Source organism: Nerophis ophidion, linkage group LG01, assembly GCF_033978795.1.
Source record: "Nerophis ophidion isolate RoL-2023_Sa linkage group LG01, RoL_Noph_v1.0, whole genome shotgun sequence".
Taxonomy (NCBI): Eukaryota; Metazoa; Chordata; class Actinopteri; order Syngnathiformes; family Syngnathidae; genus Nerophis; species Nerophis ophidion.
The window spans coordinates 8,311,696-8,329,469 of NC_084611.1; the positions used below are offsets into that span (position 1 = coordinate 8,311,696).

The 17,774-nt window shown below is 43.5% G+C and overlaps 2 protein-coding genes across 4 annotated transcripts in view; both read left to right on the forward strand.

The window, feature by feature from the left end:
- Window positions 1–1,621, forward strand: part of LOC133549631 (keratin, type I cytoskeletal 18-like) — a 57,930-nt gene extending 56,309 nt beyond the window's left edge. Inside the window, exon 10 of the mRNA XM_061895259.1 lies at window positions 1,168–1,621. Within this exon, the coding sequence (XP_061751243.1) occupies window positions 1,168–1,283 (116 nt within the window). The 3' untranslated portion in view covers window positions 1,284–1,621. The remainder of the gene's footprint in view (window positions 1–1,167) is intronic.
- Window positions 1,622–3,535: 1,914 nt separating this feature from the next.
- Window positions 3,536–17,774, forward strand: part of LOC133549646 (protein shortage in chiasmata 1 ortholog) — a 96,388-nt gene continuing 82,149 nt past the window's right edge. For 2 of the 3 annotated variants that reach the window (XM_061895300.1, XM_061895279.1), the window contains exons 1-9: window positions 3,536–3,763; window positions 4,005–4,081; window positions 4,215–4,344; window positions 4,546–4,624; window positions 11,368–11,555; window positions 11,636–11,798; window positions 15,573–15,678; window positions 15,745–15,886; window positions 15,952–16,038. In XM_061895300.1, the coding sequence (XP_061751284.1) occupies window positions 4,025–4,081; window positions 4,215–4,344; window positions 4,546–4,624; window positions 11,368–11,555; window positions 11,636–11,798; window positions 15,573–15,678; window positions 15,745–15,886; window positions 15,952–16,038 (952 nt within the window). In that variant the 5' untranslated portion in view covers window positions 3,536–3,763; window positions 4,005–4,024. The remainder of the gene's footprint in view (window positions 3,764–4,004; window positions 4,082–4,214; window positions 4,345–4,545; window positions 4,625–11,367; window positions 11,556–11,635; window positions 11,799–15,572; window positions 15,679–15,744; window positions 15,887–15,951; window positions 16,039–17,774) is intronic. The other variant, XM_061895288.1, reaches the window with a different exon arrangement.

Sequence of the window (17,774 nt, forward strand, 5' to 3'; positions counted from 1 at the left end):
AATGTAACTTAGATATTGGGTGTCACTATGTAAAGCGCTTTGAGTCATTTGAGAAAAGCGCTATATAAATATAATTCACTTCACTTCACAAATTCCATTGTATGTTATACTCTTTTGACGCCACCAGATGGCAGTATAAGTGTCCACATAAGTGGCCATAAGACCCCAATTCAGTAGTGTACACAGTTTTGGAAATAAGAGCTAAAAGGTGCTGTCCACACATGTGGCCACTAAGCCTTTAGAGGTTTTAGGAAGTTTTTTCAACCTTTTTTGAACACACATCTTTTTTCATTGAAAAAATTCCAAGCCACACCACCAGCAGAAAACATAATTTTTTTTTTACTCAGCAGCTGATATTGACAGTAAAAAGTTGTTCTCGCAATTGTTGGATATAAATTCAAACCATAACTAAGCATGCATCACTATAGCTCGTTTCAAAGTAGGTGTACTGTCACCACCTGTCACAGCACCCCGTCACTTATTTGGAGTTTTTTGGTGTTTTCCTGTATGTAGTCGTTTAATTCTTGTCTTGCGCTCCTATTTAGTTGCTAATTGTCATGTCATGTACCGATGTACTTTGTGGACGCCGTCTGCTGCTGCCCACGCTGTAAGTCTTTGCTGTCGTCCAGCATTCTGTTTTTGTTTACTTTGCACTCAACGACGGCACATATTTGCGGATTATAATTACTGATTTGCAAAAAATTGTTTTAACCCAATTAGGTTAGGGTTAATTCTATATTAGCTAGCATGCTACTTCCTGGTTCGTGGATGTTAGCAATAGTTGGATTTTGCAATGCAAATCCATCTATTGCATCGAGAGGAGCCAGATGAGGTGTTTCGGGCATCTGGTCAGGATGCCACCCGAACGCCTCCCTAGGGAGGTGTTTAGGGTACGTCCGACCAGCAGGAGGCCAAGGGGAAGACCCAGGACACGTTGGGAAGACTATGTCTGGCCTGGGAACGCCTCGGGATCCCCCAGGAGGAGCTGGACGAAGTGGCTGGGGAGAGGGAAGTCTGGGCTTCTCTGCTTAGGCTGCTGCCCCCGCGACCCGACCTCGGATAAGCGGAAAAAATGGATGGATTGAAAATCTAGTTGCGTACTTTCAACATAATCCCGCAAACCAACAATAATGCTCTTAAAGCAGTCAATCTCTTTGTCCCCTACAGAAGACCCTGATGTGCGTACCAGGAAGATCGTCAAGGTGGTCACGCAGACCATGATCAACGGCAAAGTGGTGGACGAGTCCAGCGAAGTGGAGCAGATTGAGGAGCGCAAAAAATGAGTCCCGCCGTCACAGCCAACACGGAGCCCGCAACAACCCTGCGACCCACAAAAAAAAGTGCCTTCTTGTCAAAGAAAACCTTGTGTGATGTTTTCGATGCCAACAAACATCCTGACATGCTTGCATTGCAATTAAAACCAATGTACCTACTACTACTAGTTAAGATTTACAAGCATTTCTTTCTTTAATTTGTGAAGCATCTACTCTAAAATTGTCACTAAATATGCAAAACAAAGTATTTAAAAAAATAAGTTAAAGCATTGTAATAAATATTTAATTGTACTAATATAAAAACTCATGTTGTATTCAAATATTAAAAAATATTACACACCCCTTAATGGCTTTGTTGTCGTACTTTTCTTTTATGTTTTGCCTTGACTGATACTAAAAAAGTAACAACAAAAAAAAAACTGACGCTTGTGACAGAAACCAACACACACACACACACACACACACACACACACACACACATATCAGATAACTGTGTCCGTCAAGAGTGTCATGTTTCGGTGACTTTGTGTGTCAGTTTCTGAGCAATGTGCTCGAAACTAAACAGACATAACAGTAGCACTGTGAGTAAAATAAATCAGTCATCATCATCCATTTTCTACAGCTTGTCCCTTTCAGGGTCGCGGGTCAGCGGCACAACACACTCCCATTGCCTCGACTAAGACATTCCATCCATCCATTTTCTACTGCTTGTCCCTTTTGGTGGCACGGGGGTTGCTGAAGCTAATCTCAGCTACATTCGGGCGGAAGGCAGCGTACACCCTGGACAAGTCTCAATCTCATCATAGAACCAACACAGATCGACAGACAACATTCACACACTAGGCATCCCGACTTCCAAAATAAAACCCACTGACACCAACCATGAGTTAACATTCATTCTGTCACCTAAATGGGAACCAACGCACACTCTATGACGTCATGCAGGTTTTTTCTGACGGCTCTATGTCGCCCCTCTGTGGCCATAATTAGTACGCGTTAACATTTCCAATCCATTTTTATCATTAACACGACTTGATTTGTACCATAAATCAGTGGTTTTCAACCTTTTTTTCAGTGACGTACCCCCTGTGAACATTTTTTTTTTAATTCAAGCACCCCCAAAGCAGAGCAAAGCATTTTTGGTTGGAAAAAAGAGATAAAGAAGTAAAATACAGCACTATGTCATCAGTTTCTGATTTATTAAATTGTATAACAGTGAAAAATATTGCTTATTTGTAGTGGTCTTTTTTGATTGGTTGATTGATTGAAACTTTTATTAGTAGGTTGCACAGTACAGTACATATTCCGTACAATTGACCACTAAATGGTAACACCCCAATAAGTTTTTCAACTGGTTGAACTATTTGGGAAAAAAAGATACAAAAATAAATAAAAACTTGTTGAAAAAAAAACAAGTGATTCAATTATAGATAAAGATTTCTACACATAGAAGTAATCATCAACTTAAAGTGACCTCTTTGGGGATTGTAATAGAGATCCATCTGGATTCATCAACTTAATTCTAAACATTTTTTCACAAAAAAATTAATCTTTAACATCAATATTTATGGAACATGTCCACAAAAATATCTAGCTGTCAACACTGAATATTGCATTGTTGCATTTCTTTGAACAGTTTATGAACTTACAGTCATATTTTGTTTTTCAATAAATATATTTATAAAGGATTTTTGAATTGTTGCTATTTTTTAGAATATTTAAAAAAATAAATTACGTACCCCTTGGAATACCTTCAAGTACCCCCATTTGAAAACCACTGCCATAAATTATGTAAATATTGTCGATTCAAAAAGTGCAATTTTCTTTCCAAGATGTTAAATAGTGATATCAAATAAATAATAATGTATAGTATGCTCACCCGGTTTCAAATATACGTTTCTTAGGTAATATTTTAATTAATTGGATCACAATACGAAGGTCCTGCAGTCCTGGGTTCAAATCCAGGCTCGGGATCTTTCTGTGTGGAGTTTGCATGTCCTCCCTGTGGCCCTGCGATGAGGTGGCGACTTGTCCAGGGTGTACCCCGCCTTCTGCCCGATTGTGGCTGAGATAGGCGCCAGCGCCCCCCGCGACCCCGAAAGGGAATAAGCGGTAGAAAATGGATGGATGGATGGATGGATGGATTTAAGTTCAATGTCTTTGTAGGAGATATTAACATGTTTGTTAATGCTTGTCGACATGAAAAAAAACAGACCGGAAAACGACAGGAAACTGGACGGGCGGGAACTATCTCATCTAGAATGAGATAGTTGAGATAGGCGGCATTTGTCGAGTTTCCCCCTTGTAGGTAAAGTATTTACAATTCAACATTAAACCAACAAAAGTGACTCGTTTTGGTTTGTGAATGCGCAAATCTCTCAATAATACCTTGAAAAAACGTACCGGAAAACGACAGGAAACTAGACGGGCGGGAACTATCTCATCTCGAATGAGCATTCGGCAGCATTTGTGGAGTTTCCCACTTGTAGGTAAAGTATTTACAATTTCAACTTTAAACCAACAAAAGTGACTCGTTTTGGTTTGTGAATGTGTTAATATCTCAATAATACTTTGATTACATTAAATATTTTTTTTAATTTTTAAAAACGGAGCAACAAAGCTTAGCTAGCTTGTTAGTTAGCCGCTAGCATCGCTAGCCCGCCTAGCAAGTCTTTAAAATGAATATACTTCGATAAATGACCAAACAAAGTGTGTTTATGTTGCCGACAGGCGTGAGAAAACATCTCTAAATGTCAACCATCATGTTCCCGTCAATCCGCTATAAAGCTCTGGACTATGACTTTGAGGTGGGTTTGTGTGTGCATTCAAGCAATAATATTCAAAAAAGGGACAAGCGGTAAAAAAAAAATGGATGGATGGATATTAAACAGGCATACGATGTGTTTAAACTCATATAATTAATTCACAATTCAATTGCAGGCCCGCAGCAGGCTGAAGGTGATGATGGACGTGTTGGCTTTACCGACACCTTACCTGACAGGCAGCCATCACCTGTACCCTCACAGTGGGGCCCTGGCAGGGGCCACCTACAGGCAGCCGTGGGTCCGAGGTATCCATCACCTGTACCCTCACAGTGGGGCCCTGGCAGGGGCCACCTACAGGCAGCCGTGGGTCCGAGGTATCCATCACCTGTACCCTCACAGTGGGGCCCTGGCAGGGGCCACCTACAGGCAGCCGTGGGTCCGAGGTATCCTGTTCTACTCCAAGTCTCAATAACGGATGGAATAACAAGTCCTGAAATCCATGTTAGGAAGCACCATCTCCACCTGCAGCAGTTCTGCGCTGGACGACCTGCGAGGCACAGCACGAGAAAGAAACTCACCAGACAGGTGCGGCCCCTTGCAAAGCTCCATCCATCCATACATTTTCTACCGCTTGTCCCTTTCGGAGGTTACGCAGGGCCAACACAGACAGACAGACAACATTCACACTCACATTCACACACTAGGGACCATTTAGTGTTGCCAATCAACCTATCGCCAGGTGCATGTCTTTGGAGGTGGGAGGAAGCTGGAGTACCCGGAGGGAACCCACGCGGTCACGGGGAGAACATGCACATGCAAACAGTGAGAGTCCAGTCCATAGTGGATCTAACATAAAAGTGAGAGTTCAGTCCATAGTGGATCTAACATAATGGTGAGAGTCCAGTCCATAGTGGATCTAACATAATATTGATATTCCAGTCCATAGTGGATCTAGCATAATACTGAAAGTCCAGTCCATAATGGATCTTACATACTAATGGGAGTCCAGTCTATAGTGGATCTAACATAATAGTGAGAGTCCACTCCATAGTGGATCTAGCATTATAGTGAGAGTCCAGTCCATATTGGATCTAACATAAAAGTGAGAGTTCAGTCCATAGTGGATCTAACATAATATTGATATTCCAGTCCATAGTGGATCTAACATAATAGTGAGAGTCCAGTCCATAGTGGATCCAACATAATAGTGAGAGTCCAGTCCATAGTGGATCTAACATAACAGTGAGAGTCCAGTCCATAGTGGATCTAACATAAAAGTGACAGTTCAGTCCATAGTGGATCTAACATAATGGTGAGAGTCCAGTCCATAGTGGATCTAATATAATATTGATATTCCAGTCCATAGTGGATCTAGCATAATAGTGAGAGTCCAGTCCATAGTGGATCTAACATAAAAGTGAGAGTTCAGTCCATAGTGGATCTAACATAAAAGTGAGAGTTCAGTCCATAGTGGATCTAACATAATGGTGAGAGTCCAGTCCATAGTGGATCTAATATAATATTGATATTCCAGTCCATAGTGGATCTAGCATAATACTGAAAGTCCAGTCCATAATGGATCTTACATACTAATGGGAGTCCAGTCTATAGTCTATCCAGTCTGGATTGAACTTTCACAGTATCATGTTAGACCCGCTCGACATCCATTGCTTTCCTCCTCTCCAGACGCTGAGATCATTATCCATGCGTTTGTTACGTCTCGCCTCGACTACTGTAACGTATTATTTTCGGGTCTCCCCATGTCTAGCATTAAAAGATTACAGTTGGTACAAAATGCGGCTGCTAGACTTTTGACAAGAACAAGAAAGTTTGATCACATTACGCCTGTACTGTATATACCTTTATATACATATATACATACATATATACCTGTACTGGCTCACCTGCACTGGCTTCCTGTGCACTTAAGATGTGACTTTAAGGTTTTACTACTTACGTATAAAATACTACACGGTCTAGCTCCATCCTATCTTGCCCATTGTATTGTACCATATGTCCCGGCAAGAAATCTGCCTTCAAAGGACTCCGGCTAATTATCCATCCATCCATCATCTTCCGCTTATCCGAGGTCGGGTCGCGGGGGCAGCAGCCTAAGCAGGGAAGCCCAGACTTCCCTATCTCCAGCCACTTCGTCTAGCTCTTCCCGGGGGATCCCGAGGCGTTCCCAGGCCAGCCGGGAGACATAGTCTTCCCAACGTGTCCTGGGTCTTCCCCGTGGCCTCCTACCAGCTGGACGTGCCCTAAACACCTCCCTAGGGAGGCGTTCGGGTGGCATCCTGACCAGATGCCCGAACCACCTCATCTGGCTCCTCTCGATGTGGAGGAGCAGCGGCTTTACGTTGAGTTCCTCCCGGATGGCAGAGCTTCTCACCCTATCTCTAAGGGAGAGCCCCGCCACCCGGCGGAGGAAACTCATTTCGGCCCCTTGTACCCGTGATCTTATCCTTTCGGTCATGACCCAAAGCTCATGACCATAGGTGAGGATGGGAACGTAGATCGACCGGTAAATTGAGAGCTTTGCCTTCCGGCTCAGCTCCTTCTTCACCACAACGGATCGATACAACGTCCGCATTACTGAAGACGCCGCACCGATCCGCCTGTCGATCTCACGATCCACTCTTCCCCCACTCGTGAACAAGACTCCTAGGTACTTGAACTCCTCCACTTGGGGCAGGGTCTCCTCCCCAACCCGGAGATGGCACTCCACCCTTTTCCGGGCGAGAACCATGGACTCGGACTTGGAGGTGCTGATTCTCATTCCGGTCGCTTCACACTCGGCTGCGAACCGATCCAGTGAGAGCTGAAGATCCCGGCCAGATGAAGCCATCAGGACTACATCATCTGCAAAAAGCAGAGACCTAATCCCGTGGCCACCAAACCGGAACCCCTCAACGCCTTGGCTGCGCCTAGAAATTCTGTCCATAAAAGTTATGAACAGAATCGGTGACAAAGGACAGCCTTGGCGGAGTCCAACCTTCACTGGAAACGTGTCCGACTTACTGCCGGCAATGCGGACCAAGCTCTGACACTGATCATACAGGGAGCGGACTGCCACAATAAGACATTCCGATACCCCATACTCTCTGAGCACTCCCCACAGGACTTCCCGAGGGACACGGTCGAATGCCTTCTCCAAGTCCACAAAGCACATGTAGACTGGTTGGGCAAACTCCCATGCACCCTCAAGAACCCTGCCGAGAGTATAGAGCTGGTCCACAGTTCCACGACCAGGACGAAAACCACACTGTTCCTCCTGAATCCGAGGTTCGACTATCCGGCGAAGCCTCCTCTCCAGTACACCTGAATAAACCTTACCGGGAAGGCTGAGGAGTGTGATCCCACGATAGTTGGAACACACCCTCCGGTCCCCCTTCTTAAAGAGAGGGACCACCACCCCGGTCTGCCAATCCAGAGGTACCGCCCCCGATGTCCACGCGATGCTGCAGAGTCTTGTCAACCAAGACAGCCCCACAGCATCCAGAGCCTTAAGGAACTCCGGGCGGATCTCATCCACCCCCGGGGCCTTGCCGCCAAGGAGCTTTTTAACTACCTCAGCGACCTCAGCCCCAGAAATAGGAGAGTCCACTACAGATTCCCCAGGCACCGCTTCCTCAAAGAAAGACGTGTTGGTGGGATTGAGGAGGTCTTCGAAGTATTCCCTCCACCGATCCACAACATCCGCAGTCGAAGTCAGCAGAACACCATCCGCACCATACACGGTGTTGATAGTGCACTGCTTCCCCTTCCTGAGGCGCCGTATGGTGGTCCAGAATCGCTTCGAAGCCGTCCGGAAGTCGTTTTCCATGGCTTCCCCGAACTCTTCCCATGTCCGAGTTTTTGCCTCCGCGACCGCTAAAGCTGCACACCGCTTGGCCCGTCGGTACCCGTCCACTGCCTCCGGAGTCCTATGAGCCAAAAGAACCCGATAGGACTCCTTCTTCAGCTTGACGGCATCCCTCACTGCCGGCTAATTAGTGATTCCCAAAGCCCAAAAAAAGTCTGCGGGCTATAGAGCTTTTTCATTTCGGGCTCCAGTACTCTGGAATGCCCTCCCGGTAACAGTTGGAGATGCTACCTCAGTAGAAGCATTTAAGTCTCACCTTAAAACTCATTTGTATACTCTAGCCTTTAAATAGACTCCCTTTTTAGACCAGTTGATCTGCCGTTTCTTTTCTTTTTCTTCTATGTCCCACTCTCCTTTGTGGAGGGGGCCCGGTCCGATCCGGTGGCCATGTACTGCTTGCCTGTGTATCGGCTGGGGACATCTCTGCGCTGCTGATCTGCCTCCGCTTGGGATGGTTTCCTGCTGGCTCCGCTGTGAACGCTGCTGTGTTGGATCCGCTTTGGACTGGACTCTCGCGACTGTGTTGGATCCATTATGGATTGAACTTTCACAGTATCATGTTAGACCCGCTCGACATCCATTGCTTTCCTCCTCTCCAAGGTTCTCATAGTCATCATTGTCACCGACGTCCCACTGGGTGTGAGTTTTCCTTGCCCTTATGTGGGCCTACCGAGGATGTCGTAGTGGTTTGTGCAGCCCTTTGAGACACTTGTGATTTAGGGCTATATAAGTAAACATTGATTGATTGATTGATATATATATATGTTTATATATATATATATATATTTTTTTTTTTTTCAAAGTTTCAACACTTAACATTTTTCAACAGCTTCAGACTTATCCATAGATAAGTAGATAGAGCCATAGATTTTAATTTTCCTAAGGGAACTCTCCTAAAGGAATCAACAAAGTACTATCTACTGTGTCTAGATATAAAGTTTTTAAATATTTAGACTTAGACTCAGACTAACTTTATTGATCCACAAGGGAAATTATTCTTAACGGGGCGGTATAGTTCGGTTGGTAGAGTGGCCGTGCCAGCAACTTGAGGGCTGCAGGTTCGATTCCCGCTTCTGCCATCCCAGTCACTGCCGTTGTGTCCTTGGGCAAGACACTTTACCCACCTGCTCCCAGTGCCACCCACACTGGTTTAAATGTAACTTAGATATTGGGTTTCACTATGTAAAGCGCTTTGAGTCACTAGAGAAAAGCGCTATATAAATATAATTCACTTCACTTCACTTCACTATAGTGGATCTAACATAATAGTGAGAGTCCACTCTATAGTGGATCTAGCATTATAGTGAGAGTCCAGTCCATATTGGATCTAACATAAAAGTGAGAGTCCAGTCCATAGTGCATCTAACATAATAGTGAGAGTCCACTCTATAGTGGATCTAGCATTATAGTGAGAGTCCAGTCCATATTGGATCTAACATAAAAGTGAGAGTCCAGTCCATAGTGGGGCCAGCAGGAGACCATCCCAAGCGGAGACAGGTTAGCAGCGCAGAGATGTCCCCAACCAATGCACAGGCAAGCGGTCCACCCCAGGTCCCAACTCAGGACAGCCAGCACTTCATCCATGGCCACCGGACCTGTGTCCCCCCCACTCCACGCGAGAGAGGGGGGCAGAGGAGAAAAGAAATGGCAGATCAACTGGTCCAAAATGGGGGTCTATTTAAAGGCTAGAATGAGATTTAAGATAGGACTTAAATGCTTCTACTGAGGTAGCATCTCAAACTGTTACCAGAAGGGCATTCTAGAGTACTGGAGCCCCAATAAAAAAACTTCTATAGCTCGCAGACTTTTTTTGGGCTCTGAGAATCACTAATAAGACGGAGTTCTTTGAACGCAGATTATTATACGTAAGTAGTAAAACCTAATATGATCAAACGTTGTTGTTCTTGTCAAGTTAATTTGTTGTTTTTTATCACAAAAGGTTATTTTTGACACTGAATTTATGCTACTGAATTATTAGCGTTCGAATTTTGTGAACTTAAATTTTTTTTTTTACATCAAATTATGCTGACAGTTTAAATTCACTTTTTTAAAAATAATTTCAGATGTGTAGTGAAGCCTGCTTTTTTTGGTGTTTGTTTTACAAAGTGAGTGTTTAAAAAGTAAACAAGCGCAGGAGAAGGTAGCTTCTTCTCAGGTTTGGAGCTAGCACTGAGCGCTGGGACGGAGAGGCTTCGCGGTGTCTTGACTGGGTGAGCAGTGTGTCGGACACCTCAGTCACCTTGGACGTATCCTCGCTCATCCATGCGGACTGGACACTGGCCGAGAGTGGAGTCGGCTCTCTTGGTTGCTTTGTTGGGTCTGCTCCTGTCTCTGGCCATACTGTCTTGGCTGGGTGAGCAGGTGTCGGACACCTCAGTCACCTTGGACGTATCCTCGCTCATCCATGCGGACTGGACACTGGCCGAGAGTGGAGTCGGCTCTCTTGGTTGCTTTGTTGGGTCTGCTCCTGTCTCTGGCCATACTGTCTTGGCTGGGTGAGCAGGTGTCAGACACCTCAGTCACCTTGGACGTATCCTCGCTCATCCATGCGGACTGGACACTGGCCGAGAGTGGAGTCGGCTCTCTTGGTTGCTTTGTTGGGTCTGCTCCTGTCTCTGGCCATACTGTCTTGGCTGGGTGAGCAGGTGTCGGACACCTCAGTCACCTTGGACGTATCCTCGCTCATCCATGCGGACTGGACACTGGCCGAGAGTGGAGTCGGCTCTCTTGGTTGCTTTGTTGGGTCTGCTCCTGTCTCTGGCCATACTGTCTTGGCTGGGTGAGCAGGTGTCGGACACCTCAGTCACCTTGGACGTATCCTCGCTCATCCATGCGGACTGGACACTGGCCGAGAGTGGAGTCTGCTCTCTTGGTTGCTTTGTTGGGTCTGCTCCTGTCTCTGGCCATGCTCCCTCCACCCCAGCGGACGATGGCGTGGAACACCACAGTGGATATGTTTCTTTTACTTTTTATTCATAGTTGTATGTAGAAGTGTCTGGTTATATCTGCTGCTTTGATGTCTTTAATGTCCTCTGTGTTCTTTGATGTTTGATGTTTCCCTCTTACACACATGTAAGAGGGATGTGTACTATGGCTATGAGTTGTTTTTTTCCCTTGGCCTCAGTCTGCACCGCTTCTCCAGGGCCCAGGCTAAAACTGATTTTTTTTATTTTATTCCCCCCCAGTTTACCTGTATCTCATCTTTTTTGTAAGGGGCGCTGGAAGCCGGCAGACCCGTCAGCGATCCTGTTCTGTCTCCCTGTAATGTTTGTCTGATCTTGAATGGGATTGTGCTGAAAATTTAAATTTTCCTGACGGAATAAATAAAGTACTATCTAATCTAATCTAAGTGTAAGTAAGCAGGCTCTTCGGAGACCTATGACATCATGAAAAAGTCATCTTTGCATCAATTTGAAGTGAAAGTGCATTTCTGGTTTTAAATGAAATCTTTACTATTCCGTAGATTTCACGTCTCTGGGTGTGACGCAGACGAGTTGGAGGTGTTTGTTTGCGCTAATGCTGACTCAGCAGGGCTCCCTGACCCGGACAAAGGGCTCTGTCTTTTAGAAGAGTCTGAGGTCAACAATCCGTGTGGGGAATCTTTTTACAAGATGACGACAGAGAAGATGGATCCCGGAAATAAGAACAAGGGTATGACTCAAGCCTGTAACTAATCAGTCAGCTGAAAATAGGATTTAAAAAATACATAAACTTGTTTGTCTTTTTGGAAGATCTGCTGCTGCCAGAAGAGATGATGGTGGCAGATTTCCTGCCACATTTGAAACGACACTTGCCCGCCTTGAAAAGCAAACTGTCCCGGCTGAGGACTCTCCCAGTTGCCGACCCCCTGCTGAGTCTGCCCGGAGACGCCATGACCGAGGAAACAATACTCAGGTGCAACATTTCATGCATTTATTTTGGCTCCGGTGATGCATCGACGGCTATAATTACACGGCGGGTGTGAAAGTACATCAGGATTCTGTTGATGCCACCGTCATGCGAAATGTTTCAAGTAAATGACCGTGTTGGCATCGTAGTGACTTGGATTCTTGCCTGAGCGTGTGTTTTTATCACAGCCGGGGCGTTACTTAAACTACAGAAAGGTTTAATGTAAAAAGTTATGGGACTTAAGTAATGATTTCGAGTGCATGAATGAGAGGAAAGGAAAATGTAGTGCAAAGAGGACACACGCAAGCCCGGAGTGGTTATAATGCGCATTAGGGATGCACCGAAATGAAAATTTGTGGCCGAAGCCGAATAAAATTTAAACGTTTGGCCGAAGGCCGAATACTGAATGCAGAATAATGAATGCAGTTTTTCACAATTTTGTTTTATATTGCATAAATAGCCTACAATACATTTTTAGATGTGTTTTTTTAGATAAAGTACAATTTTATTGAATATTGACATTTTTTTTAATATTCCAGTAGCCTTTGCTTTTCAAAAAAAGTACAACGTTTTTCATTTATATTAGGCCTTAAAACAAAACATGCATTCCCCAAAAAATAAAGTGCATTAAAGTGGATAAACCCACAACAAATCAATCAATCAATCAATGTTTACTTATATAGCCCTAAATCACTAGTGTCTCAAAGGGCTGCACAGACCACCACGACATCCTCGGTAGGCCCACATAAGGGCAAGGAAAACTCACACCCAGTGGGACATCGGTGACAATGATGACTATGAGAACCTTAGAGAGGAGGAAAGCAATGGATGTCGAGCGGGTCTAACATGATACTGTGAAAGTGCAATCCACAATGGATCCAACACAGTCGCGAGAGTCCAGTCCAAAGCGGATCCAACACAGCAGCGAGAGTCCCGTTCACAGCGGAGCCAGCAGGAAACCATCCCAAGCGGAGGCGGATCAGCAGCGCAGAGATGTCCCCAGCCGATACACAGGCGAGCAGTACATGGCCACCGGATCGGACCGGACCCCCTCCACAAGGGAGAGTGGGACATAGAAGAAAAAGAAAAGAAACGGCAGATCAACTGGTCTAAAAAGGGAGTCTATTTAAAGGCTAGAGTATACAGATGAGTTTTAAGGTGAGACTTAAATGCTTCTGAATTATTGTCCTTTTGGCAAAAGTCTGCTTAGCCACAGTAGATATGCTAATAATGTAAACAGAAGACTCAAGTAAATCTCAATTAAGTGTGTGCTTGTAACCTCATACACTTATACAGGTAGCCTACACAACAGGCTAATAATGTAAACAGAGGCCCCAGTAAATCTCAATTAAGTGTGTGCTTGTAACATCATACACTTATACAGGTAGCCTACACAACAGGCTAATAATGTAAACAGAGGCCCCACTAAATCTCAATAAGTGTGTGCTTGTAACCTCATACACTTATACAGGTAGCCTACACAACAGGCTAATAATGTGAACAGCACACACACAATGTAAAGAGCACACATCAGAGAAATACCGTCTGCTCGGTATCGTGTAACGGGGCTCAATGTGCTCCATGAGTCTCCGAAAGCCAATGTCCTCCACAACACTAAACGGTTGATCATCCAAAGCCATAAACTCCATTACCTTCTTTGAAATTCCGTTTGCTTTGGCACTGTCAGTCGCAAACTTATTCGTCCTGTCAAAGACGTCGGCCACGAGGCACCTCCTCGAGACAGTTTGGCTGAACATTCGTTGCAAACTGCAATACTTTTGTCACTTTCCAACACTTAAAAATATCTCCACACTGCTGACATTTTCCCGAAGGCGCCTGGTTAAAACGTCACCGCGTCACTGCACGTTGGTTGATTGCGTCACCGCGTCAAAAAATTGCGTCATTGCGTCACACGCCACTATTCGGCCTTGCATTTAACTCATTCCACCGAAGGCCGAATGTGGCTTTTTTTTGCCATATTCGGCCGAATAAATTCGGTTACCGATTAATCGGTGCATCCTTAATATCCATCCATCCATTTCCTACCGCTTGTCCCGTTTGGGGTCGCTGGAGCCCATCTCAGCTGCATTCGGGCGAAAGGCTTTACACCCTGGACATATATCGAGTTTTTCGATTCAACACGATTCTCGATTCAAAAACGATATTTTTCCGATTCCAAACAATTCTGTATTCATTCAATACATAGATTTCAGCAGGATCTACCCCAGTCTGCTGACATGCTAGCAGAGTAGTAGATTTAAAAAAAAAAAAAGCTTATATAATTATAAAGGACAATGTTTTATCAACTGATTGCAGTAATGTAAATTTGTTTTAACTATTAAACGAACCAGAATTATGACTTATTTTATCTTTGTGAAAACATTGGACACAGTGTGTTGTCCAGCTTATGAGATGCCATGCAAGTGTAAGCCACTGTGACACTATTGTTCTTTTTTTTTATTTTTATAAATGTCTAATGATAATGTCTAATGAGGGATTTTTAATCACTGCTATGCTGAAATTATAACTAATATTGATACTGTTGTTGATAATATTCATTTTTGTTTCACTACTTTTGGTTTGTTCTGTGTGGTGTTTGTGTCTCCTCTCAATTGCTCTGTTTATTGCAGTTCTGAGTGTTGCTGGCTCAGGTTTGGTTTTGGAATTGGATTGCATTGTTATGGTATTGCTGTGTATTGTTTTGTTGGATTGATTAAAAAAATAAATAAAATAAAAAAAAATCAATTAAAAAAAAAAAAAGACAATCGATTCTCAATCGCACAACATGACAATCGCGATTCGTATTCCAATCGATTTTTTTCCCACACCCCTAATATATATATATATATATATATATATATATATGTGTGTGTGTGGTCCCGATACCAATATTTTGGTAACGATACAAAAACTTTGTGAGGTGACGACGACAGGGGAGCGGGGGCGGTGGGTGCGGGACCAGTACTTTTAAGATGCAGTATAGTACCGAATATAGATTATTACAATAGTATCACAGTACTATACTAATACAAGCATAACATATATATATACAGGTATATATGTGTGTGTGTGTGTGTGTGTATATATATATATATATATATATATATGTATATATATATATATATATATATATATATATATGTATATGTGTGTGTATAAATATGTACATATATGTATGCATATTTATATATATCAGTGTGTATATATATGTGTGTATATATTTGTGTATATATGCATATACATATATGCATACATATACGCATATATTTGCACATATATATATATATATATATATATACATATAGACACATATATTTATGCATATATATATATATATATATATATATATACAATATATATATATATATATTTATATATATATCTAAACATATATATGTATACATATATATACATTCGTTCTCGTCACATTTAAAAACATATATATGTCCGTATATATACATATACAGAGATATATATGCACATATACGTTCTCATCACATTTAAAAACTAGCCGTGGTATGAAGACTGCTTCTTCAATCTGTTCAATAGGAGCAGGCACAAAATGGCTGCTGGCGGGACACAACATGAATGAATTGTCGTACACAGAAACAGGGTTAGCACACAGAAGCATATTTAGCACGATATAAAAGCTCGTAAAACGGAAAGTTTGCAAATAGAGGGGATGGTAAGTCAATGTTCTACCGTATCTGAACTCATAAAAGTTCCTGGATAATATTTGAGGAAAGTTGCTGTTTCTCTTACCCAATGACAACCTTTCAGGCACTGCGTCGCATATGAGAGAGCGTCTGACGTCAAGCATGGCCGCCCTCACCTACCGCCGAACATCACCCAGACCTTTTTTAAAGAGTCCCTAACGAAGGAGGAGGTAGTTAAATAAACTAATTTCAAGTACTTTTCTCTGACTTTTGAAATGTTTTATCCCCGGCTGCAGTGTTTGTTATTACCCGAGCTTCTGGACAGCGCAAAGATTCTCAAGCACCATCACAGCAGCTTCTCAAGCCTTTGCTGTGACGTCAACGTCGTTGCCGAACACCTGGATGAACAACTTCCTGTCATGGAGGTGCCTTCTAAAGGTAACAGGGTTTTTGTCTTTTAGATTTCATTAGCAAGCAAACTGTGTGCTTTGTCTGGCCCTCAGATGATTCGCCGTCCGTGGAAATGTCCCCCTTTTCTTTACCGGTGTGGAGCGCGAAAGAAGACCGGCTGAAGTACACGGACGATGCAGGTACGACTTTAAGGACACACAACATTATCTCTGCAACACAAACGGTGGAGAATAACTCCTATCAACTCCTGGGGTGGCGTTAGCTTCATGTCGCTTCAATGGTCTAACACAGTGGTCCCCAACCACCGGGCTGTGGTTTATTAAATCAACATAAAAAACACAATATACACTTACAAATAGTGCACCAACCACAAAAAACTCCCGTTTTCATGACAAAAACGTCCCTTTTTCTTGACAAAGAAGAAAAGAAAAAAAAGAAAGAAAAAAAAGGACACCCCCCACCCCCAGGCCGCGGGACAAATTATTAAGCGTTGACCGGTCCGCGGATACCAAAAGGTTGGGGACCACTGGTCATCAATCAATCAATCAATGTTTATTTATATAGCCCCAAATCACAAATGTCTCAAAGGACTGCACAAATCATTACGACTACAACATCCTCGGAAGAAGCCACAAAAGGGCAAGGAAAACTCACACCCAGTGGGCAGGGAGAATTCACATTCAGTGGGACGCCAGTGACAATGCTGACTATGAGAAACCTTGGAGAGGACCTCAGATGTGGGCAACCCCCCCCCTCTAGGGGACCGAAAGCAATGGATGTCGAGCGGGTCTAACATGATACTGTGAAAGTTCAATCCATAGTGGCTCCAACACAGCAGTGAGAGTCCCGTCCACAGGAAACCATCTCAAGCGGATCAGCAGCGTAGAGATGTCCCCAACCGATACAGGCGGGCGGTCCATCCTGGGTCCCGACGAGCGGTCCATCCTGGGTCTCGACTCTGGACAGTCAGTACTTCATCCATGGTCATCGGACCGGACCCCCTCCACAAGGGAGGGGGGGACATAGGAGAAAGAAAAGAAGCGGCAGATCAACTGGTCTAAAAAGGAGGTCTATTTAAAGGCTAGAGTATACAGATGAGTTTTAAGGTGAGACTTAAATGCTTCTACTGAGGTGGCATCTCGAACTGTTACCGGGAGGGCGTTCCAGAGTACTGGAGCCCGAACGGAAAACGCTCTATAGCCCGCAGACTTTTTTTGAGCTCTAGGAATCACTAATAAGCCGGAGTCTTTTGAACGCAGATTTCTTGCCAGGACATATGGTACAATACAATCGGCAAGATAGGCTGGAGCTAGACCGTGTAGTATTTTATACGTAAGTAGTAAAACCTTAAAGTCACATCTTAAGTGCACAGGAAGCCAGTGCAGGTGAGCCAGTACAGGTATATATGTATGTATATATGTATATAAAGGTATATACAGTACAGGCGTAATGTGATCAAACTTTCTTGTTCTTGTCAAAAGTCTAGCAGCCGCATTTTGTACCAACTGTAATCTTTTAATGCTAGACATGGTCTAACACAGGGGTGTCCAAACATTTGCTACTGAGGGCCGGACACTGAAAAATCAAAGCATCCCGGGCTGTTTTGAATTGTTATTTTTTTCAAAACCCAAAAAATATACAGATTTTTTTAACTTTTAGTACTCCCATAAAAATGTTAAAAATAAGTAAAAAATTATTTTGTTTTAAATGGTAAATGGGTTATACTTGTATAGCGCTTTTCTACCTTTTTAAAGGCCTACTGAAATGAGATTTTCTTATTCAAACGGTCCATTCTATGTGTCATACTTGATCATTTTGCGATATTGCCATATTTTTGCTGAAAGGATTTAGTAGAGAACATCCACGATAATGTTCGCAACTTTTGGTCGCTAACAGAAAAGCTCTGCCTTTACCA